The sequence below is a fragment of the Nanorana parkeri genome, unplaced genomic scaffold, assembly GCF_000935625.1.
Source record: "Nanorana parkeri isolate BGI_ZX_2015 unplaced genomic scaffold, ASM93562v1 scaffold1752, whole genome shotgun sequence".
NCBI lineage: Eukaryota > Metazoa > Chordata > Amphibia > Anura > Dicroglossidae > Nanorana > Nanorana parkeri.
This window is the reverse complement of record NW_017308020.1, coordinates 47863-72032: the sequence shown is the minus strand read 5'-3', so window position 1 is coordinate 72032 and position 24170 is coordinate 47863. Positions and strand designations below refer to the sequence as shown.

The 24170-nt window shown below is 40.0% G+C and overlaps 1 protein-coding gene across 1 annotated transcript in view; it reads left to right on the top strand.

Moving 5' to 3' along the window:
• AMPD1 (adenosine monophosphate deaminase 1) overlaps window positions 1-24170 on the top strand; it is a 50775-nt gene that overhangs the window by 13188 nt on the left and 13417 nt on the right. The window contains exons 4-11 of the mRNA XM_018571418.1: window positions 7319-7484; window positions 8413-8632; window positions 9600-9729; window positions 12331-12525; window positions 15176-15307; window positions 17146-17309; window positions 19739-19865; window positions 22196-22359. Coding sequence (XP_018426920.1) covers window positions 7319-7484; window positions 8413-8632; window positions 9600-9729; window positions 12331-12525; window positions 15176-15307; window positions 17146-17309; window positions 19739-19865; window positions 22196-22359 — 1298 coding nt within the window. The remainder of the gene's footprint in view (window positions 1-7318; window positions 7485-8412; window positions 8633-9599; window positions 9730-12330; window positions 12526-15175; window positions 15308-17145; window positions 17310-19738; window positions 19866-22195; window positions 22360-24170) is intronic.

The following is a 24170-nucleotide window of genomic DNA, read 5'->3' as shown; positions in this document are numbered from 1 at the left end:
AGTTTATAAGCTTGTGTGCTATAAACAACAGATGACAGCTGATCTTGACTATAAAGTATATGTAATCCATAACTGAATGATATTTAGTTTCATAAAACAGTGTGCTAATGAATCTACCAAAATATGATCTTATGTAGGAAAACCAACTGTTGTATGTAATATGCCAGTGTTAATTTTCAATTATAGTATGACTAAGTTATGACAAAGTATGACTGGTAAAGATTATTGGGTACTAAACACAAGAAAACGTGTCTGGTTTATGCCTTTTAATTTCTGCTCAATGGATAGAGGAAACAAGATTGGAAGGTGACCTGAGAGCTTGTGATGTTACAGAAGAATTCCAAAGCCCTTTGTAAGCTTCTTGCATTCTCTCCTTACATGAGAAGGTGCTGAAATGTTTTTCCCAGCCAACAATAAGATCCAAACCTGCTCTAGATGTTTGAATGCAATTGGCTTAACAGGAAGCAGAGAAAGAGGAAATTACAAAGCAGAAGCTTCAGGAAGTACACTCCCACTGACCCTGGGTTCTTTCGTTTTTAAGTGCCATGGAAAGCAAAGAACAAAGATTAGGGTGCACTTTTCAACTTTTTGGTGTTACCACAGCTGCCGTGTTTACAGAATAGTAGTCCCTGGTGAATAGCATTCTGCAGCGTTTTCGTCAGAAATGGAGCAAAGGCTCATCTGTACAGCAAGGGAGCAACACATTGAACCATGTGAGTCAGTACTCTGCTCTGCAAGCAATCCGGTCACTGACAAATTGTTGCCATGTGACATGACCCTTAGACTAGAGTTCTGTAAGGGTTATTTCACATTTATCTACAGTTTAAGTTTCCAACAATGATTCCAACTAAAAGGAATTGTGATTAAGGTGCAATCCTCTCTTTATTAGGTCCTATTACATCACTGGTAAAGTACGGACAGATTAAGATTGAGTGAAGGCTATTAGTTGGCAACCCTGGACTTCTCATTTTCAAAGCTGTAAAAAGATATGTCTCCCATCTAAAAAAAAATTGGCTAAGACATGGGTATCGGTTTACAGATGGATGTCAGCTGTTGAACTGTATGAGCATGATATTGCAATTTTATAGGACCACTTAAAATAGACATCAACTCTTCTCAAGTATTAAGAATGCACCTTGTGAGGGGGTATACTGCTGGGGCTGGGTTTACACCACCTCAGAAAGACATTAAAAGCAAAAAAATTATTAAGACAGGGGGAAGAACATCAATTAAGCATTACCTTGTCAATTTTTAATATAGAAGCCAAATAAATATTGCAGAATGTTTCCTGCATTACAAGAGATTTTCAAGCTCTGCATTAGATAATGACATGAGCCCCCATCACATGATCCCCATCAGGTTTTAACGTTTAAGCTGAACTCCAGGAGGATTGAAAAGACGAAGTACTGCAGCTCTGTATTCATTAAATACATTTTATAAATGCAAGCAGTGTAAGTACCTGAATGTAACTTGGTATCAGGCTCCTGCAGTCCCTGTACAGCAGCTCTCAGGCTGAGAGAGGCAGAAGCAGTACATGGATCCAAATAGTTGTAACGCAGTGCTAATGTCCTAACTAGGGATAGGCTAGATGTTCGAGTCAAGCAAAAGATCGACTCGAAAATCGGCAGTCTTTGTGAACCCAATCAGGGCACAGTACTCTGTAAGAGCCATGATTGTCAAAATAATTGTCAAAATAATAATGACTTTGCCCAATCATGGCTCTCCTGTCAGATGACGTACAGCTGTAAACTGTACAACTGCTTATAGAAGATGAAAGCAGAATGACAGGGACCGTAGCTCTGTGATCAGCTGCTTCTCCTTGAATTCTCCAATCACAGACTGGGAGAGGGACAAGACCTTTAAGTGTTTCTTACCTGCTACAGAGAAAAAAAACAGGTCTTGTCCACCCTCCCTCCACTGTGCTGTGATGTGTTGCAAACCTACGTAAACCTCAGGATTGTGTAGACTGAAATAGAAATCCTTTGGCAGGTAAAACATTTATATTATATGTATTTTGTAAACGTATTTACCTGATTGCCTGGAGTTAAGCTTCAAATTAAAGCTATTCAGGAGGCCCAATTTGTTGTATGACTATATTGATACATTAACACTGTAAGCTTAACAGTCACTGTAAGCAATAACAGTTTTCAATGCAGATCTTCTGATAGAGATCAGTGCCCTACACTACCCAACTTTAACACTAACCCTTTCCAATGAAAATGTAACCCTTTGTTTGCATATTCCCCTCTCCTGCCTTAGTATCCTCTGTGCCTCAGTTGAAACGATCAACTGTTTGTGCAAAAGAGATACCAGAGTCTGGAACCTGGCACTGGAATGTACTGGTTTTTTTTTAATATAGGTGCACTTAATCAGTAGTAGGTTTGGGTTTGCCTTGAAGTTTAATGTTTCCAAAGTATATATGTGTTTCCTGCTTATAATGTATTTCTGTCATTTAACAAAGTGTAGCCACAATGCCATGAGTGGGGTGACTATCTACATTTAGTGTGCTAGGACTGTGTCCAGTCTAGCTGATTACATAGACTGTACTCATTTGGCTTTCCCTAAGGATTCTGTTATTGATTGCATTTGCCTGCTGCTGGGTGTAACCTTGCCACAGCAGAGCAACCAATAGTGGAATATTATGGATGTTTTTCCAGCCAATCACTAGGAGTTTCATGGCCAGTGGTGCATGCTGGGAGAAAACATAAAAATCTGGGTCTGACCATGTGAGAGTCTCTTTCTGAGCTGCCTGACCAGGCCTGCAGCTTAAAAGGAAGAACTTTCTCTCTCAGGTCTGCTCCCCTGCTCAGTGGGTGGGGTTTCAATAGCCAGTTTGTTATTGGGTATTTCAAACTGCAATAGCTGTCTGACTATTGCACCTGCCTACTGAGCAGAGGAGCGGACGTGAGAGAAAAAGTTATCTGCGGGTACAATACCCAGCCTACTATTTGCTGTAGCAATTTCAAATAGCCAATAGCAGGCTGACTATTGCTCCCCATTGTTTACATTCTGCTGCTGACTGTGGAATCTAGCCGCTGGCCAGCAGCAAGTTGTGAACAAAGAATCTCATTAGCAACTAAGTAAATTTAGTTGCTAATTACATTGTTTGGTGTACTGTGCACCCAGCAACTGACAATTTTTTTTATTCCAATAGGATTTTATTAAAGATTTTGTAGAAATAAACATATAAAAGAGAAACAAATCAAGAAAATATGTCCATGGTTAGACAAAAGTAAAAGGATACAGCAATCCACACATCGTCCAACCTAACAATAACCATAAAGAATACACATTTTCAGGTAGACCGTAACACTAGAATGGTTCACAAACAGTGGCTATAGAAAAAATTCCACATGGGAGCAGCGGAGATCTACCCCTTTAACACAGTAGAACAGTAGCTAAAAACTCCCACCCCCCGTCATGAGGCCCCATACAAGCAAAAGGAGCTTAAAGAACTTAGGGGTAATAACACCCGTGAAGGCCTCCGAGGCCCAGAAATCCAGCGAACAGACCAAGTATTGTTTTGTTTCCAAATGTGCGATTTCCTGATACATTGGACCTATGACTCTGCTTTTCAACAATCCAACCTTTTCCCCGGCGATGCGTAGATGTTCTTTTGAGAGAGGGACCAGAAATTCCCACAGACTCTTAGCTGTGGCCTTACGTGACTCCCTACCTGTTGCCTCCAGCTCTTTTGATCTCCCTCTTTTGACTGAACATTCTTCTGTTGGTGGAATGTGGTTGACTGATAGACGGTTTCGTTCATTCATCTCATTTACTCAACCTGAGGGTTTGGAAACAGAGCCTACGGCTTTTGAATCTATTCTTTTACAATCCTCTCCTCCATCCCATACAATTTCTTTGCTTTAGTCTCTCCTATCATCTTCCTCTTCTCCTGACCTGCCAGGGTACACTTCAGTTTGGGAACGGGAATAGGGAACTTCCCTGAGTGCTGAGGAATGGGAGAAATCCTTTCTGCTCTCTCATACTCTTTCTATTGCCAGTAAGGCTCATGAAAATAATCTGAAAATCCTGACCAGGTGTCCCACAGTTCTCCCTCATTTCTATCCTACTGTGCCGGATTCATGCTGGCGTTGTAAGAAGGAGGGACAATGGGCAGCGCTTGGAAAAGGTAAAGGAACCTGGGGATCACATCCATTTTGAGAGCATGAATCCTCCCCAACCAGGATATGGTCTTACGGTCATATGTGGTGAGATCCTGCGCAGTTTTCCGAAATAGAGGTTCATAATTAAGAAAGTAAAGATGAGTCAAGTCAGCAGAAAGGTGGATGTCTAAGTATTTCACCGAGGAGGAGCAGATACGGAACGGAAAGTTTGTGCAAAGTGGTTGTAACGCCCCCTCAGCCAAAGACACAGTCAAGATCCAACCGATAATTTTTTAGTGTGCATCAAGCCACCAGCAAAAAAAAATAAAAGAATTGAGGACATATGCTGGTTGCATGAATGCCGGATAATGGGGAGCTTACTGTATATTGAATCAATATAGTAAACATCATAAACAAAGTGTATAACCAAAAGAACACTGTGCTGTCTAAACTACATTATATATGTCAGACCTGAAGACACACTCTGGGCAGAATAATAATTTACACACTGCACTGGGTATGTAAATCATTAGAAAGCTGTGTGTTATGTGCAGAGGGCAGCTGCAACGTAGAAAAATCTTACCTTGCAGCATGCTGTCCCCTGCACACAACACCCAGCTTCCAGGCACTGAAGGGAGGGAGAGATGCCGCTCAAGCAGTAGAGCACTCCGGTTGCATCACTCATCCCTCCTCAATATCCTTCATTCACAAAATGTCTTGTATTTTTTTAAAGAATATAAGGCATTCTGTGATAGGAGGGGGTGGGAATGTAACATCATCTCTCCTTTACCAATGGCAGAATTGATTATATTTAAAAATAAATAAATTCATAAGAATTTGATGAAAATGCCACAAAATAATTTAGACCCCTTCACACGGGCACCGTCTGTTCCAGTCAGCAGCAGATCCGTGCACAAATGCCTTACTGACGTACGTAACGGATGTCACTTTTGTGACATCTGTTTCCAGTCAGTTTTTTCCTCCATGTTGTGATGGAGAAAAAACTGAACCAATGTGAAGTGTCAGATGTAAGAGGACATGCGTTCGATTATATCCGATTACCTCCGAAGCTTGGGCTTCCAATGAAACCCTATGTATGTATCTATACACAAGATAAAAGAAAACATTGAAGGAGCAATAACACACGTTCACGTGCATTTTTCATGTTTTTGCTGGTAACAAGTGACATTAACCATTAAACCTTAGTGCGCAAACCTTTAATATCCTCAACTTAATAGTTTGTCCAACGAGCCAGCACATTTTTAGAAGTTGCAGTAATTTATATGTCTCTGCAGGATTCAAAGTATTTGTAATGAATTTATCTACATCAACTGGATTAATGACACCCTCTAGTGACAAAAAGTGAACATGCAATTGCAGGCATTGTTACTTTTTTGCTTTGTAAGCTCTACACACAAAATACTGTAAAAGAAAACCTGACCTTATGGAAGTGCTAGTTACAGGTTTGCTGGCTGCCCCAATGGCTTCAGTACTTTCATTGTCAGCGACCAAGTAGAGAACAAGAATGTAGATCAGGAGGTCTGACTTTATTTGTACTTCATGCTCTGCATTCTTGTTTTATTTCAATAGATTGTAGCACTGATGCAAAAGATAGCCAGGCAAACAATGCCAGCAGTATCAGCCTACATATTTATTTTAGTACAGCTTTCCTTTAAAGGTGAGCTCCAGGCAGAAACACTCATTAATAAATCATTAAATTAATTTAATTAATGCAAGTTCCAAAATTTGACAGGATATCATTCTTTACTGTGGTCTACTGTACAGTCTGTGGGAGTTCCACTTTCACTAGGAATGGGGGGGGGGATTTATTAAAACTGGAGTAGACAGAATTTGGAGTAGTTACCCATGGCAACCAATCAGCTTCTATCTTTGCTTTTCAAAGCTTAACTGAACAAATTGAAGATATACATTTATTGGTTACTGTGGGCAACTGCAGCTCCAGATTATTTCTACTCCAGTTTTGGTAAATTCCCTTCTATGTGCAGGATCCTGGAAATGACTGGTATTTCTTAAGAGTGACTGCTAATAATGATAGTCCCTCTACAAGTTTGCTTTGATTATATGTAAGCAAACCACGTTATAGGTATATTTGGTTGGTTGATTCTTTTAGGGGTACCACATTCCATAGAATCTCAGTTTGTTACTTGTCAAATCATATTGGACTTTTAGGGTACCCACACAGACAATGTACAATAGTTTAAGAAAATTAATAGAAAATGAATGTTTGGAATTCATACAACTGTAAATAAAGATCATATATTTGCAAATTAATTGTCCTATGGCTCCATGATGCTCTATGTTCATATCAAGTAAGACAACTAATTTGCAAATATATGATCTATGGGGTCTATTCACGAAGCTGCCGAAGGATCTAGCCGTAGCTGCCAGGAGCGGGAGGCTCCCAGAGCGCCCGGGAGTTTTTTTTCCCTTTTTTTTGACAGCAGCAGAGCCCGCCGGACAATAGGAAACTATTGGGCGGAGCTAGCTGTCACTGCTAGCTCCGCACAATCGTTTGCTATTTACTTTTTTAAACTTTTTTCACTGTTTTTCTTTTCTACCATACTCGGCTGCCCTCGGCAGCTTCGTGAATAGACCCCTATATCTTACAGTTGTATGAATGCTAAACATTAATTTTCTATATTGAATAGTGCCTCACATAACTCCTGAGGAAGTGGAACATATCAGTGAAAACCGTTGAGTCAATTCCATAGAGCTGCTGTTACCCTAATGAGATTTTAGAGCTTATCTTGTAATATGGTTTCATTTCTATGCAATTTAATGTGTGAAACTAACAATTGGATGTGGATATGGCAAGACACTCAGAGGTTTACTGGGCCGGATTTATTATTCGGGCACACAATATGCTTTTAATATTTTTCAACTGTTTTGTATAAAAATATAATTTTGTTCAACTATTGTATATTGTGTGGGCATCTTAAAAGTCTGGTATGATTTAACAAGTAACATATATGTTAGCAGAGAAACATGGAATGGAGGAAAACTCCCCAAATCTGTTGAGAGCTTTCCTATGCCCATTTAAACGTAATGAAGATGCTTTTCACTAGATACATTTTTACTTATTATAAATATAGTATATACTAAATGAAAGGTTTAACATATATAACACTTTTTTTTCAATAATTACTTATAAAAGTAATAAAAGTAAGATATTTCATTTACTTGTATTGCAGGTGACAGTTGATGATTTTGAGCTGGCTGGAAAGGGTATGTTTCGGGCATTGACCATAAGGGAAAAGTATATGCGTGCATCTTTTCAGAGATACCCAAGAACAGTAGCCCAGTACCTCCGAGACATTGAAGGTAAAACTTGGAAAGAGGAAGATGAGATCCATCCAGGTAAGACCTGCAAAGGGTACAATATGTATAAATATTTATAGAAATATATTGAAAGAGCAATTGCAGGCAACAGTTCAAAGCCAATCAATCTTAATGCTACCCAGCAAACACAGCAACTAAACTAAAATCAGAAAATCGACTCAATTGCCTTAATCTGAGTTTTTTTTGTAAATTGTACTTAAGCCAGGGTTAACATGACAAGTCCCATATTCAGTGGAAAGGATGCATCTTGATATGTGTGGTGTAACTTCATCTTTTTCAGTTTGTTGTGTTAAAGTGTAGTTCCATTTTTGCAGCTAAATTGTTATAACACCTATTTTATATTTATTACATGTTCCCATTTACATCGCATAAGTTTAAAAAAAAAATGCTTTTTGCAGTTTAAATTGCTTCTTACCTGCACGTACTTTACTTTTCTTCTCCTTCTTTGTAATGTTAAGAGGGGCTGTGAGGGGTTTGTGGTAACCCACTCTATACTGTGCTGGCTATTATGATTTGCAAAGTAGATTTGAACACTCTCTGTCCTAACAAAGGGTTAAAAGATTAAAAGCCTGGCTTCTTCATTGTATATTAATGAGAGAAACACATTCCACACAGGCCTGTCCATATGGACAGCTCACTGTGAAGGTGGTCAGAAAAACCTGCCATGTTGCCTGTGTGAACATGAACACATAAACACATAGAGGGGTTTTCTTAAATTTTATAGCAAAGGTGAAAACACACTTTAAATGCAAATGTCCAAGGCAGGTTTGATTGTTATGCCCCTGTGTGTAAGCTCCTTACTAGCAAATGGTAATCAGCAGCATCCTGAAAAATACATAGATGTGTAATTAGCAACTAAATGTTGTCACTAAATCTATTAGGTCGAAACACGTAGTAATGAAAACATGCTATACCATCAAGATAATATCTTTGTTCTCCTTTACAGTCTTCAGCCCACCACCACAAAAGGGAGAAGACCCTTTTAGACATGATAATCTGCCTGGTGATCTCGGATACCAACTGGGAATTAAAAACGGTGTGATTTATATTTACCAAGACAAAGATGCCCTGTCCAAGGGTAAACCCAAAGATTTCAACTACCCAGATATTCATGAATTTGTGGATGACATGAATTTTCTGATTACACTTATTGCTCAAGGACCTGTGTAAGTACACCTAACCAGGGAAAACAGACATACTGTACATATTACCTGGTTTGCTAATATTAATCCTAGAAGTGCCAGCAGGAACTAACCAAAATGTACACCTCATATTTAGATTAATATTTTATGCTATCTACCCCCCTTCCAAGGCCCACTCGGCTCCCCTCAAGTTTCTAACATTTCAACATACAAATTTTTAGAAAACTAGACCTGTTTAGGGATTTAAAATGTATGACTGCCACTCCACAATTAGGACAATAGGCTGAAAATTATGCTCAAGTACAAAGTTATGATATATTCCTGCACAGTCTAAAACTTCACCGTTTAGCTCAAAGCAAAAATATTTCCGGCAATAGTTTGATGGAAAGTACAACTCTCGCTTTAATTCAGGTTTGGGGAACAATGTTGAAATTCCTCAACTGGTAATTTTTACATTAATTTTGTCCCTTTGTCAAGATGATTTTAGGCAACTGTGAACAACTACTGTTAAGAGATTTCAGGTGACAGTAGACTATGACAATATGTACATTCCCTTCCAGTTTTTACTGTAAATTTGAAAAACTACAAAACTTAAAATGAAAGTTAACATTTATCAAAAGATCAAGACAACAGCATTATTTTAAATAAAAATGTAAAAGATGAACTATACTGGGGCTGTTTACATGTATAATGGCATTCTGTAAAAAAAACAAATCAACAGGCATAACGCAATCCTTCTGCTAAGATTATGGCTCCCAGTGATCTTAGATCAGACAGGGCAAAGACAACAAATTCTTCTGGTTATTTTGTTTAGAAGATCAGCTGATTTATATATTCGAAGGTCTACCACTTCATAAATTAAGGCATGTTTTTAAATATATAATATACAGGGATCTAAACAGCTCTACCAATAGAACCGTAACAAAAATGTTTACTTAGACAACAATCTTTCTTTAATGTAATATAATTACAAATATTTGTTTGACTGCAGTAAGACGTACAGCCATCGACGTCTTAAGTTTTTGTCATCTAAGTTCAAAGTCCATGAAATGCTGAATGAAATGGAAGAACTTAAGGAGTTAAAAAATAACCCACATCGAGATTTCTACAATTGCAGAAAGGTAATATTATTACTGGTACTTGAAGCGTGAACCTTACTGCCCGGATTATTGCAAAGTTTAACCACTTGAGTACTAGCCTGTGTATACACCCCTTCATTACCATGCAAAGCGATCCATAGTGCTAGACGACGTCATTGACATTTGATTTACATTGTGGGACATTTTATTTTTTTCCAATATAGGACTTTTGTACAGTGTACTTGTTTTTATTACTTTTTCCATTTTTTTTGGCTTTGAGCATGTGCCCACCCTTCTGAGCCATGCCAAGCCACATGCCTTCAATATTGGGAGTGTACCATGCAAGAGGGACAACCAAGTTTCTTTCCTTTAAAAGGCACCTTGTCCCCATGTTGAGAGGACAAGGGCCTCATCCCCACATCCTGTCCGCAAAAGGGATTTGGGGTCTGAAAACTTATCAGAATCTGGAAGCCCCCTTTAGTATAAGTGGGCCCCCAGATATCTGGCCTTCACCCCCTACATGAATGAATACAGGGTATGTAGCGCTTCTTGTTACTTATTCACAAAAATTTAGAAAGTAAACCAAAACAAACCACCAACACTAAGGAAAAAGCCCTTGATTGAAATAAAAAATATTAAATATCCCATGATGTAAAGCCAATGTCAGTCATGTTGTTCAGCAATGTAAGTTCATGTTAATAACAATAAATGCCGCCTAACAATGTTGACCTGCTACCATAACGGCCCACCCCCCGATGATGCTGCCCCACCACCACTCCCATTGCAAAGGACATATTCCACTTGGCTTCTGTATGTATGAAGCCAGCAGGGATCCTGGGTGACATGATTATATTGGTCAATGACATTACCAACATTTGCACTAAATGCCAGATCCCCATGGGCTTCTGTAAGCAAATTGGGAAGCGAGGAGTCTGTCATGTAGTAGCAGTAGCACTACCACCACACTGCTGTAGCAGTAGTGCTTCAGCAGCTGGCAATATTTGGCCAATGACATCAGCCAGGATCCATGCTGGTTTGTTTACATATAGAAAGTGACTGGGATCTGTTGTTTGCTATGGTAGTAATGGTGGTACAGCATCATCAGTCGGCAGGTTAATATCATTAGGCGCTACTCATCATGATTGAAGTGGATCTACACGACTGGACAATGTGATTGATGTTAGATTTATATTATGGGACTTTATTTATTGATTTTTTAACAAAGGACTTTTTTCATTGTGTGTTTAATTTACTTTATCATTGTTGGAATTAGTAACAAGTAGTACTATGTGCCCCATACTCATTCACATGGGGGAAAATATCTTGTGTCCCGCTTGTTCTGAAAGGGTCTTCCAAATTCCGATAAGTTTCCCCCGCAGACCCCCACATCCCTTATGGGAGACAAGATGTGGGGATTAGTCCATGGTCTTCTTAACATGGAGACAAAATGCCTTGCAAGGGTTAGGTCCCACGCTCCCTGCATGCCTGAAAAAAAGTTTTAATGCTTTTTTTTACCCTTAAAGGGCCAGTACACCCTAAAAGTAAGGGCTACCTATTCACAAATAAAAAAATTAAAAAAGGAAATAAAAACAACCACACCATAAAAAGTACTTTATTTTGAAAACATACAATGCCTCCTGATACTCTAACGCTAATTAACATTAACAATAATGTTAAGTGTCCTTGATGGGCGGGCTTGTGGGTGGCTGCATAGGCTCACAGAGGGGACATTCCTAGGCAGACTGTATTTGCATGCACATTGCTCAAGGTAATGCCAATAGGTGGTGCCGAGATTAAAGGAACTACTAACAGGGTTATTCACAAAAGGGTGAAGAGTTTGGAGAAGGTCAGGAGAAGTGAAAAATCAATTCCAAAATAGCTGATTTGGAAAAATTCTCCAATTCAGCTCACTTTCCAGTTCAGCTATGTTGTCCTAGATTGTTCACTTCTCCTGCCTTTTCCAAACTCTTCACCATTTTGTGAATAACCCTGTCAGTGTCACAGCGCTGCAAAATGTTGCTAAAATGAGAGCAACACAGTTATCAAATATATTTTTAAGGTGCCCATGCACTATGCGATTTTTACATTCCTTAAGAACCAGCTGAAATGCACACACTGTGTGCCACTGTCAGCACCCTTTTGGCTGGCATCCCTCGATCAGCTGATCAAAGGAGCTGGTCAGAAAATCTTTGTACGACCAGGGGCGGCAGTCAGTGAGCTGACGGCTCTGATAGGGCATACAATGCAAACAGTAGGGATTCCTCAATCGACACACTTGTAGTGTTGATGGAGGAATCTGCTTTATTTTTTTCATTCAGCCTGTGAGTAGAACAAAAAAAAAATAGAGCAGTGTATGGTTAGCCTCAGTCTGAAGTAGCAGTATTCAGTAAGATTAGTTTTTTGAAACCCAGTACACTGGTTAATTAATCTAGAAAAACGTGTACACAAAGGGGAAACCCACTGCAAACAGCTCCAGTTTGCAATGTGTTAGAAATCTGTTCGTTTTAACAGTTGTCATATCCTTTTTAAAAAATGTTTCCTGTGTAAGTAAATGTATGCAAAGTCTTTGCAAAATATTATTTACTAAATGGAAAAAAAGTTTTACTAACATTATTCTACTGATTGTCATTTTCCTCCTATAAGGTCGACACTCACATCCATGCTGCAGCTTGCATGAACCAGAAGCATCTTCTGCGTTTCATCAAGAGGTCATACCGGATGGATGCAGAACGTGTAGTGTACAATGCAAAGGGGAACCAGTTGACCTTAAAACAGGTGTTTGAAAAGTTGAACCTTCACCCCTATGACCTCACAGTAGATTCTCTTGATGTCCACGCTGTAAGTATTTACAGTCTAATTTTACTTCCTAAGCATACATCTATTTAAAGGTTAAACGCTATACTCTGGAAATAAACACAACAAGGGGAATTCAGTAAAGCATGTATGACACTTTTATGGTGGTACGGTCCCATTAAAACATCCTTTGCCTAATTTATGAAAGCCTTGTGATGTTTCAGGTCACAGTTTTGAAATGTTCGACAGATCCACGTGGTGCTCATTACCGCCATTATAAGAACCCGTCAGCCAGGGCGGGGCCAAGGCATGGATCTGTGAGGATGTGCGGCTTGTGAGCTACGTCCCTCTGAGGCCAACAAGGCAGTCTAGCGTGGCAGTAAAGCACCTATTTTGGGCAATGTCGAAGAGGAAGAAGGGTAAAAGGACCCTGAGGAACTCCCCCAAGCCGGACCTTCGGCATTTCTTCAGCTAGCCCGCATCCGAGACGAGGGTCGGCGGATCATCCAAGATGCATGTGCTTTGCCGGCTCACAGCAGTCTAGCGGAGTCCCGATCCCAGGCGGATGACGATGGCGTCTCCTCAACCAACGTGCGGCCGAACGACTCACCTCTGCCCACCCTTTTAGCACTGCAGCCGGACTCTCCAGCATGCTCCCACCTCTTTGGACACTCCCACCTCCCACCGGTTTGGACACTCACTCACCTGTCTCGGGACAGGAACTCAGGGACATGTTTGTGGCGCTCAGGGCTGACCTGAACACTATGGTGGTGCACTTGGAGGGCTCACTAAAGCAGGAGTTGACAGCCGTTCGGCAGCAGGTAAAGTGGGTGGATGTTTGGGTGACGACCCTAGAGACAGCCAGAGCGGAGATGGTGCAAACGGCCCAGATGCAGGCCCTTACTGCCCTTCGCCTTAAGGTGGATGATGGCAAAAACAGGAGTTGCAGGAACAATGTACGCCTCAAGGGCATCCCGGAGGCCACTTCTGTAGCGGATCCCCGGTCTACAGTGACCGCTATACTAAATATGCTGTTGGACAGGGAGCCGACTCATCCCCTGGAGTTGGACAGAGTGCACAGGGTATACGGCCCGGCTAACCCGAGAGACGGCACCCCCAGAGAATATTATGTCACATTCACTTCTTTACTTTGAAAGAAGAAATTATGCGTCAGGCTCGGAATAAGAAATCTGTCGACTTTGATGGCACCTCCATCTCCTTTCTGCCAGACCTCTCCAGCTACATGCTCTATATGCAGAGACAGCTCCAACCAGTTCTCCAGTGTGTCCATGAGGCCAGAGCATCGTACAAATGGGGACACCCATTACACCTGCTGGATCGGCAGGGTGACCGCCACTTTGCACTCCCCCTTTCTCCGCTCTCCCTTCCCCAACCCACCACTCTCACGAGTGTGGGAAATGCTATGTGCTTAATGCTCCCTGACTTCTAGTGGTCTGGTGAGGCAGATTTATCGGAGTTCATGCCGAGCTAAGATATGGTTGATTGCATATGCAAACATTTTGTTATACCGTACTCGTGCGTGTTTTTGGTTTCCCTGATCTGCTTTACTGTAATCTATTTACACTTGTTTATTTTTGTATTGCATTGAAAAAACTTAAAATAAATAATTTTTTAAAAAAAGAACCCGTCAGCTATCCATTATGCATCCCAATGATAAACAGCCTCTTCATAGGAATGAATGGAGAAGAAACTGCCCAGCAAGGATTTCCAGGAGACCACTCAGCAAAGATCTTGTTAGAGCGAGGACAGGTGAGTATAAGGCCCCGTTCACATAAGGGCGTCTCATGAATGCGTATCAAAAGTATACATAAGTGCGCACTTTGATGTGCGTTCACAAAACATGCCCAAATGCAGAATGCGCTTGCATTGCCATTACCAAGTAATGGCACCCTAAATGTGTGGAGTGAACTTTTTTCCTGTGTGTTTGCACGTGTTAGAACGTGCACAAATGTGCGGGAATAAACATGGACCGCATGTTGCCAAACTTGCGACATGTACTTCTTTGCCATGTTTGGCATGCATCAAGGGACCCAATGGGGTGCAATAGGGATCCAAGTATTGATACCGGTACTTCCGCTATAATGGCGCCAGCTTCCCGGGCAATCAGGATGTCATTACCTGCCACCCGGCTTCTTAATTGCCCGGCAAGCCGGCTCCAAGCTGATTGGCTGGGAAGCTGGCTTCCCAGCCAATCATCATCGAGCCGGCCGTTTGGCCGCCCGGCTTCCTGATTGGCCGGGAAGCCAGCTCCATGTTCCCTCGCTACACTGCCAGTCAGAGGAAATCTACCTCTGACTGGAAGTTCCAGTATCGGAGCACTCTTACACGCCAAAAAATACTTGGTATCGGCACCGATACTAGTATCGGTATCGGTGCATCCCTAGTTCAAACTCATATCAGTTTAATTATTAAAGCCTGTGTTTCACTGGGGAGATTACCCTTTATTTTCTGTCTTGGTGACACAACAGGAACTGAGGGGAAATCTCTCCAAATTAAGCAGGAGTCTCGCTTCAGAGTCTCATAACCTCAGAGTAATGAGAGTTATCTCAATTGGAGGATTTCCCTCACTTTTTAAAATTTTGCTGTCAGTATCCTTGTCACAATAACAATGGTCACTGGGACAAATAGAGGGTTAACCTCCGTCTCTTACTAACTCATGCCTATTTTTCTCCAGGGAAGACAAACATTCCAGCGCTTTGACAAATTTAATGCCAAATATAACCCAGTAGGTGCAAGTGAATTACGAGACCTGTACATGAAAACAGAAAACTTCATTGATGGGGAATATTTTGCTACTATCATTAAGGTAATTATCGTTATTATTATTAATTTTGTTTTTATTACAGTTTTGCAAAATCCTGTTATGGTTTATAGCACTGAAAAGGACCAGCAGCAAATCCGATCATGTCATTAGCATTAAAAAAAATCCCTCCTGTAAAATAGTGTTATTACCTGTTGATCCTGCCAGTAGATCTATTATTGTTTCACTTCCTTTAACAAACCAAGCTGCTGTGCAGTTAAAGTGTCCCTTACAATTGAAAACAATATTACATTGCTGGGGGTGCTAATTTGCTTCTCTTTTACTCAAATCCATTTAAAATTAGGTGTCAATCTAAGACAACCATGTCAATAGAATAACAAAGCTGCTGCATGATTTCACTGCAGAAAAAAACCAGCATTGTTACCCTGTTAACTGGTGGCTGCCTGGGTGTGGTAATTAAATGGCTGGACGTCGTACTGGTAAAGGTGCCCATACACCTTACAATTATCTGCAGATTTTCTTTGGTCAGATGGAAAAAGTGCAACAGATTGGCCCAGGTGGAGATTACTCCTTCCACACAGTTAAGTGTAGATGGAGGAATCTGTTGCACCTTTTCCATCTGACCACAGAAAATCTGCAGATAATTGTAAGGTGTATGGCCAGCTTAACAGTGGGTGGACGTTTTTGAATGTCCTTTCCTTCTCCTGCTCACACACCACACCGCATGTGGTAAGGATCGGGAACCGTTAACACTGTTTACAGCCGCCGCTGGCTGTTACATACAAGCGATTATGTATACCTGTGCTGGGATCTATTGTACATAGACGTGTGCTGGGATCTATTGTATATACATAATTGGCCACGCCCCCAGAACATGGGCATACTCCCTCTGCTCATTGAATGTGGACGCAATATGTATTACATCTCTGCCTCTTTCAGCCTGTCATTCCACCAGCTGCTGTAGCTAGAGAAGAAGCTGGGAAGCAGCTGCTTCATTAGCTTCTTTGGGGTCCCTAGATGACATTAGAGGACCTGTCACCATGACTATGCTAAATAGTCCCCTGTGTGATAACAATAAATTTAGGTGTAAAAAAAGCTAATTTAAAAATGAAGTCAAATATTTAATGCCCCCTATAGACTTCAATAAGGTTTGCTGTTAAAGTGACATTAAACCCTCAGATTTTTTAACATAAACCAATACTGTAATGTGTGCCTTACTGTAATCCATGGTAGTTTCCCTTCTCTTTGCTGCTCTTCCTTTTAAATCCTCATGTCTTCTCATGCTGGGGGAGAACTTCCCTTTGCAGCTGAGTACATCTTCCTGTAGTGCTGGCTCAGGTTGCAAACCTACACACAGACACCATGTATCCATTTCAGAGACAAGGCAGTCTGCTGCAAAACAGAAGTTCTGCCCAGCATGAGATACAGATTTAAAAGGAAGAGCAGCAAAGAGAAGGGAAACTACCATGGATTACAGTAATGCACACATTACAGTATTGTTTTATGTTAAAAAATCTGAGGGTTTAATGTCACTTTAAGTTTGAGTTTTGTGAATTTCAGACATTTCGACAAACCCCCTACGATTCAAAACCAGGCAGATTTGCTCATCCCTAATCATCAGTTCTTGGTACCGCCCCTCCAAAATATGCATTTGGCATTTTTCCATGGGGTTATTTGAGAGAAAGTTAGGTGTGTGTTGAAAAAAAATGATCCCTCCCATGCCATCTTGAATGAAGATATTCTGTTCTGATAATCTCCTGAAAATCTCCTTTTATATGCAATTATATATCAGTGGGCTGTTTTGATAAGGCATACAATAACATTTTTAGGTATCACATGTACATATTTTAAAGCATAATCCTTAGTAAACATTTCCATCTTAGGAAGTGGGATCAGATTTAGAAGATGCTAAATACCAGTATGCTGAGCCCCGCCTCTCAATCTATGGACGCACCCCAGATGAATGGGCAAAACTTGCAGGTTGGTTCAACAAGCACAAAGTCTACACTCCAAACATGAAGTGGATGATTCAAGTACCAAGAATCTAGTAAGTATTTCTATGATACACTAGTGTTTGATGTCTGTACATACAACAAAAGGCATTCTTTAGTGCTATAATTGTTCTTATTTTAGCTCTGATGAAGGGGGGGGGGGGCTGTTTGTAACCCCGAAACGCATTGGTTGTTTTACTCCATGTTATCCTGCCTACAAATTAATCTAAGACCATTGATGTGGCACTATCATTACTTTCTTCACCATAGGATTCCACCTAGAATGCCCTGTGAGGCCCCCTAAGAGATAGATATAACAAAAGCAATTGAGCACCAGGTACTAGATGCAGTTATTTGATATTAGACTTTAATATTTCAAGATCCAGTGCCACATATCAATACCTAAATCCTGATGTGACAGCCAGGGTGTTTTCAACCCCGCCCTGGCCACACACATCACATGCCGACAATGTCAGACGGTATGTGTAAGTGTGGCGGGAGTCCAGGAAGATGAGGGGAGAGACGGGCGGTTGAATTGGGGAGGCTGGACATACGAGGAGTGATTCCAATTTTATGAAAAAGGAACTCCAGGATAGGCATGTTGTCTCTCCTGTTCTCCTGCCAACGTGCTCTCTCCATGCTCTCTGTTTCCTGGTTGATTAGAGATATTCCAGAAATGCAGAACTTCTTACCACTAAAATTCTAAAGATGGCTACCTCCAAAAACTTCCTGATGAAGCTTCGGCGAAATGCGTAGAAGGCTGGAATGAGTACAGAATTACAGATGATTAATATGACTAATTGTTTTAATTGTTTGAAGACATTGTTTTATGAAATTTATAATATAAATAATGGATTACATTGAGAATATGCATACTATGTGTCTGCATGGATTCCAGGGAGGTGTAATGCTTTAATCTGTCTATCTCTGTAATTTTTAAGATGAGTGGATATGTTTTTGTACACACACACACACACTATATAAATGTTATTTCTAACAAAATTGAATTTTACTTGACATTTTTTTCATGATGTTAGAAGGCAGCCAATGACCTTTTCCTCACGTATGATGCTTTTGTTTACTGACTGCGGTACAAAACTGTTTTGTATATTGCTATATATGACTTTCATTTCCATTCATAAGTAGGGCAGCTGGTTCCCTGCCATGGGAATAACAACATCAGGGTGGATATAGGTAAAGGTTGTTATTTTAGCAGTGAAAACAGGAGGTGCTACTACGAAAATACTTGGCAAAGAAATGTTAGAGGCACCTTTCGCTCAATTAGGGCAACACTACAAAACCACAGCCCTTCCAAGAAAAATCAGCCTAGTTAAACCAGTTTCCATGTGTATGCTAATGACACACACTTCTCTGGTAAATTCCTTGATCCCATGTTCAGTAACACACCTCTTTGCACCCTCAACCATCTGGCATTAACGCTCCAGCAACATGCATTTTCTCTTTCTCTCTATGTCAGATCTCGCAAAGCAAACAGAAAACAAACACGTCTATGACTCTGATTTACTAAAGGAGTAGATAGAGTATGTTCACTTTCAGTCAATTGTCACTTATCTTAGTGAATGAGGAGAAATAAAGTGAAATATTATTTTGCAAAGACTATCCAGTCATGTGCAAGCTCAATAAGATTCCTGTGCTGTTAGGAGACACGCAGAAAGGAGGAGAAAGAAAAAAGAAGTCACTGGCGACTTATCAGTGTGTTGCTGGTCTTCACTACCTAGTCAGCAGAGCAGGGAGATGACACAACTACATTCCTTTACTCTAAAGGTGCCCATACATCTTACAATTATCGTTCGATTTTTGCCCGCAATCACGGTTTCGTTCGATAATCGGCCAGTTGATGGGAAGTGCACAACTGCAATAACTGGCCGGATTTCGTCTATCGGGCAGGCTAGAAAACATTTTTCAAAATGAACGACAATAGATGGATTAGTGGCTTCGTACAACAAAAATCGCAAGATGAACACTGCACATGTGCAAACAAAAATCTGTTCTGTCAATCGGCGAAATTCAGGCCAGTTAGTATTGCTGATGAACGATTATCAAAATCTACATTGGTCTGTGCATGATGGGCTATTTGAAGGAAAGTTGAACGAGGGTGCGATGTCGGGACAAAGAAAATTGTACAATGGTGGTAAGGTGTATGGCCACCTTTACAGAGAAAGTGGTGTCTCCATCACAAGAGTGCTCTTTAGCAGAGCTGTATGAATCGCAAAGGTTGTTGAGCAGGATAAAAATTGTTTGGGAAATAAGACAGTTCATATTGGATTATTTAAGCTGTATATTTAGCTGTTTGCCTGGAGTTCAGCTCTAACATACAGTATGTGTAATACTATAGAGTGGACCTGTACTGTATATTGCAATTTATGTGAAGACCTAAAATTTAATGAATCTTATTTAAACAGAACAAGCGTCAAAATCAAGGCCTTAGTCTTGATAATAACCCCCTTGTAATTTTACATTATAGTGATATTTTCAGAGCTCAGAAGTTTATTCCACATTTTGGAAAAATGCTGGAAAATATCTTCTTGCCAGTCTTCGAAGCTACTATCAACCCCAACGCAAACAAAGAACTGAGTGTGTTCCTGAGACATGTAAGTGTGTTTATTTGACACGTAAATGTGTGGCATCATCAATCCTCCACATCTTAATTTCCATTCTGTCCTTACCAAATACTACAGCCAAGATAATGGTTTTTGTGTTACTTGACTACATTATAACTACATGTTTTCCTATGCCTGCCACATGCTCATCTAATACTGCGGAACTGTAAAATTGTTCCCAATAAATCTGCTGTGTTATGATTTTAAAGAAGCCTTTACAGAATAATTTTTTGTATTTATTCATTAATTAATTAATTTTTTTATGCAGAGACAGTTTTCTGCATAGCCAACATAAGCCATGGCCTAGCAGGGCTGCCAAGGGCAGCAAGCATCTTGTTGCTGAATGTCACTACTGCAGGTTTCAAAGACTCAGCTCCCTCTCCCCCTGGCCAATCACAAAACACCCAGATCCAGGCTTCATTTTGTAAATGGCCAGGAGGAGAGGGCAGTGGAGATGAGACCGTAGCACTGAGATCTGTGAGACCTGCAGCGCTTACATCCAAGTGGACACAGAAATAGAACCAGGAGCTGTGCTTCCACCCGCATGAAAACAAGAAGATTTGGGGATAGTGTTCATCACAGGAGGTGGCTTTTGAGTAAACATCAACTGCTTTAACAAAACTTAACTGTGCCCAAAGTTTGGTTTTAAAGGTTCCAGACGGCCACATATTAGTCTTCCAGTGCCATCTTGCCTGGTTCCCAACAGTGTTTTAGGATTTTTGTTGGTAAAATAGTCTACTCTGTATTCACAGTTCAACTACTCTGAGCCAAAACACGTAGAGTCAAATTTCTAGCAAAGTAGGGTTATGTTTGTTCCAACTCTTCAGTTGTAGGTGTACTGTAGGTTGTCCACAGAATGGACAATTTGTCTCTTTTACTCCTCCATCAATCTTCTGCACTCTGATTTTGTTAGTGAAATACTATTGTATGGGGCACCTTGAAAATATATCTTATGTTGTGATATGCAATTGTCTTACATTCTTGAATGGCCTTAATTTAGGCTTCATTGACACACAACGCAAGAGCAAAATTGTATATTGCATATGCGTATGTGCGTATGTGCGTATATGCGTGCACTATATGCAATCCCAGAATGCATCATTCGTAATAGAACATTTTAATGAACTGCATGAGCGTACATGCGCGCAAACACGTGTATATGTGTAAAATACGCAGAAATACGCTGCCCGGATGCATCTCGGTTCCATTCTGTTTTTGCGCATGTTTGCGCTACGCAAATATATGGCTCCATACGCAGCTATGTGTATGGAGCCATTTATTTGCATATGCTGCATATGGTACAATACGCGCGTACGCGCATATAAGCACGTATATGCGCGGTAGGTTGAATGAGGCCTTAGTATGTCAACAACTTAAGTATAAACATTAGTAATCCATATCAGCTAAGTATAAACAATTGCTGAAAGCCACAACTAAGTGTTAATATACGATACTTAAAGGGGTTCTAAACCCTCCGTTTTTTTTTTTGCTTATATCTACTACTAGCATGCAGTAGATATAGGCAAGAAGTGTAAAAAAAAAAAAAACCCGCTTAAAATCATTTAAAACGTACCTCGTTATCGCCGCTCGTTCCCGCGCCGAGAATCAGGAACTGCTCGTACGGCCGCAAAGGATCTTGGGGCGGGCGCATGCGCAGTTCCGATTCTCAGCCGGGAGACGAGCAGAGACGCAAGGTAAGTCTATGGACGCGTGCACCCGCATGCAGACACCGCTGGATCGGAGGGACAGAGCAGTCAGCGCTGGATCGGAGTGACGTCACTCCGCTGGAGGGACAGATGAAAACATGGGGAAAGAAGAGGAAGATCGGAAAAAGAGACATCATTTAAGGTAAGTGCTAACATTTACATTGGGGGGAGGGAAATTTTTTTTGCCTTTAATGTCACTTTAACACCATTGTTTTTTGCACTATGTTGTTAAATAAAGGTCTTTGTAAGATTTTTATTTATGCATTTGAAATTAAAGCCCCATTGCAGCCAAAACTTTTTTCTTAGTTTTTAGAAGGAAGGGTTAGCTCCTCTGTCAAGTATTATTGCTGCCTTTGTCACCTTTGGGGACCATGGGTATTTGTGGGCAAATACAATGGGTAAATCTCCCCAACAGGAACACAGACAACAATTCAAACTTGACAGACGTTCAGAGCCTTTTCCTCTCTATACAAAATACCTACGTTCTTTTTAAGGTTGAGGTTTGCTGTAATTAAAGCATTTTGAATTATACTAAAGTAGAGCTTAAAAATAGCGTGAACTACAAGTGGTACAGAAACACGTTCATTGTTCTTTACTCTGATTTTTATTTGACAGATAACTGGCTTTGACAGTGTGGACGATGAGTCTAAACACAGCGGTCACATGTTTTCAACAAAAAGTCCATCACCCCAGGAGTGGACAATTGAGAAGAACCCATCATACTCATACTATATCTACTATATGTATGCCAACATTAGAGTGCTGAACAACCTCAGACGGTATGTTTTAGATCTCTGCATATGTTATAGATCTATCTATCTATCTATCTATCTATCTATCTATCTATCTATCTATCTTATCTATCTATCTATCTATCTATCTATCTATCTATTGTAATTTCACATGGCTATTGATATTAGACTGGAGGATATACCTAGGATTCTGTGCAGGAAGAAATAAATACTGTCAGAATTGCAGAAGTAGAAGATCCTGACAAATTGAGGCAATTATAACAAATATGGTTTTCAATAAAATTCTTTAAACTAGTTTCCAATTTATATATAAACGCTCCATATTACATTCTTCCATACTTTCTTTATTTAAGCGAACAGGCATACTTTTGTGATTTAAAGCAATGGAGGGCAAAAAGTAATTAAATCATTTCTCATGCATCTTTGTTACTCATGATAAGCAGCTAAAAAATGTCAACAGCATAGATTAATTCTTCCCATGAAATTAGTCAGACAGCTTGCAAAAGTCACAGTGTGCTCACAGATATATAGCAATTTCCTGATTTGACTGTAACCAGCCAGTTAAGATGCAATGTTGTTCCATTTATGTAACAAAAAGTGTCTCTTTTTAATAACTCACGTTGCATTGTTATGTTAATGAACTACTTGTACTTGGTCATTCAAGTACAAGTAGTAAACATACTTGTACTTGGTCATACAAAGAAGACAATGCAAGTCTTTCTTGCAACAATAATATTGTCAGGTGAATGATTGGGATCCATGATGGGTGCAGGAAACTCTGTAGATGTAATTCCCCTGGATTCTCTGCTTACATTAGTAAGTGCAATGTAAAATTAGGTATGAATGCCTAATATTATTAATGAGGTTTTCAGAGTCCTGTTTCTGTACAGCCTTGCACACTGTGTGCACATGTCTCCTGGTGACCACCACCTTAGTGTTGGTTTTAAGTGCATACCAATTTAAAGCCAACATATACCATTACAATCCAAGAACAGAGCCTCTTCCATGTTTTCCAACATCCTCCCTCTTGGTTGGGTCATCAGGAATCAACCCAAGCAAACACAGGACAAATTTATGAATTACATGGAGCTGATGTCCTTGGTGGGAACTGAACCCAGCTGCAAGTCAATCTCTTAACTTCTAGTACTTTTGTGGTTGCAATAGCACAAACATAACTATTATTTTGTAGCATTGCTAACTATTGTACTGAATTTGCTGAAAAATACAATAATAAAAGCATGCTTATTTTTTGGTTATTTATAAACACTTTGATATTGCAACACAATTCCTCCTAATATATGACCCATATTAGGTACCATTATAATTTTCGTCCTACCCATCCTGACTGTAGTAAAAAAAATCCCTTACAGGAAGAATGTGAGCAGATGCTTGCCAAATTCTGCTTCATATTCTACATCCACCCCGTGGGAAAAATACTATTTTGCAATAATCCCTCATAATTAACATTTCTGTCATAGTTACCAGTGACATATCTTTTACCTACATGTCAATAGTGCAAATCTCATTAACTGCATACAATATACCTGTGAATCAAATACTTTTCTCTATTAAACTAACAATTATCTTGATGTGAATGAAATGCAGAATTTGTGTATTAAGTTATGAAGGCATTGTCTAGATTACAATTGACTTGTAAATTAAGGGATTACAATGAATGTGCTAAATGGGTAGTATTAATCGTAGAAGCTAATACTGGGCATTCATTTAAACATGACATTCTGGTTAAGTGGATGATCACTGTTGTGTGGTAGCTGTTTTGTTTAGTAGTGTTAAATTGTATAAAACCTTTCAAGTTAGAATCTGGGTTTGGCAAATTG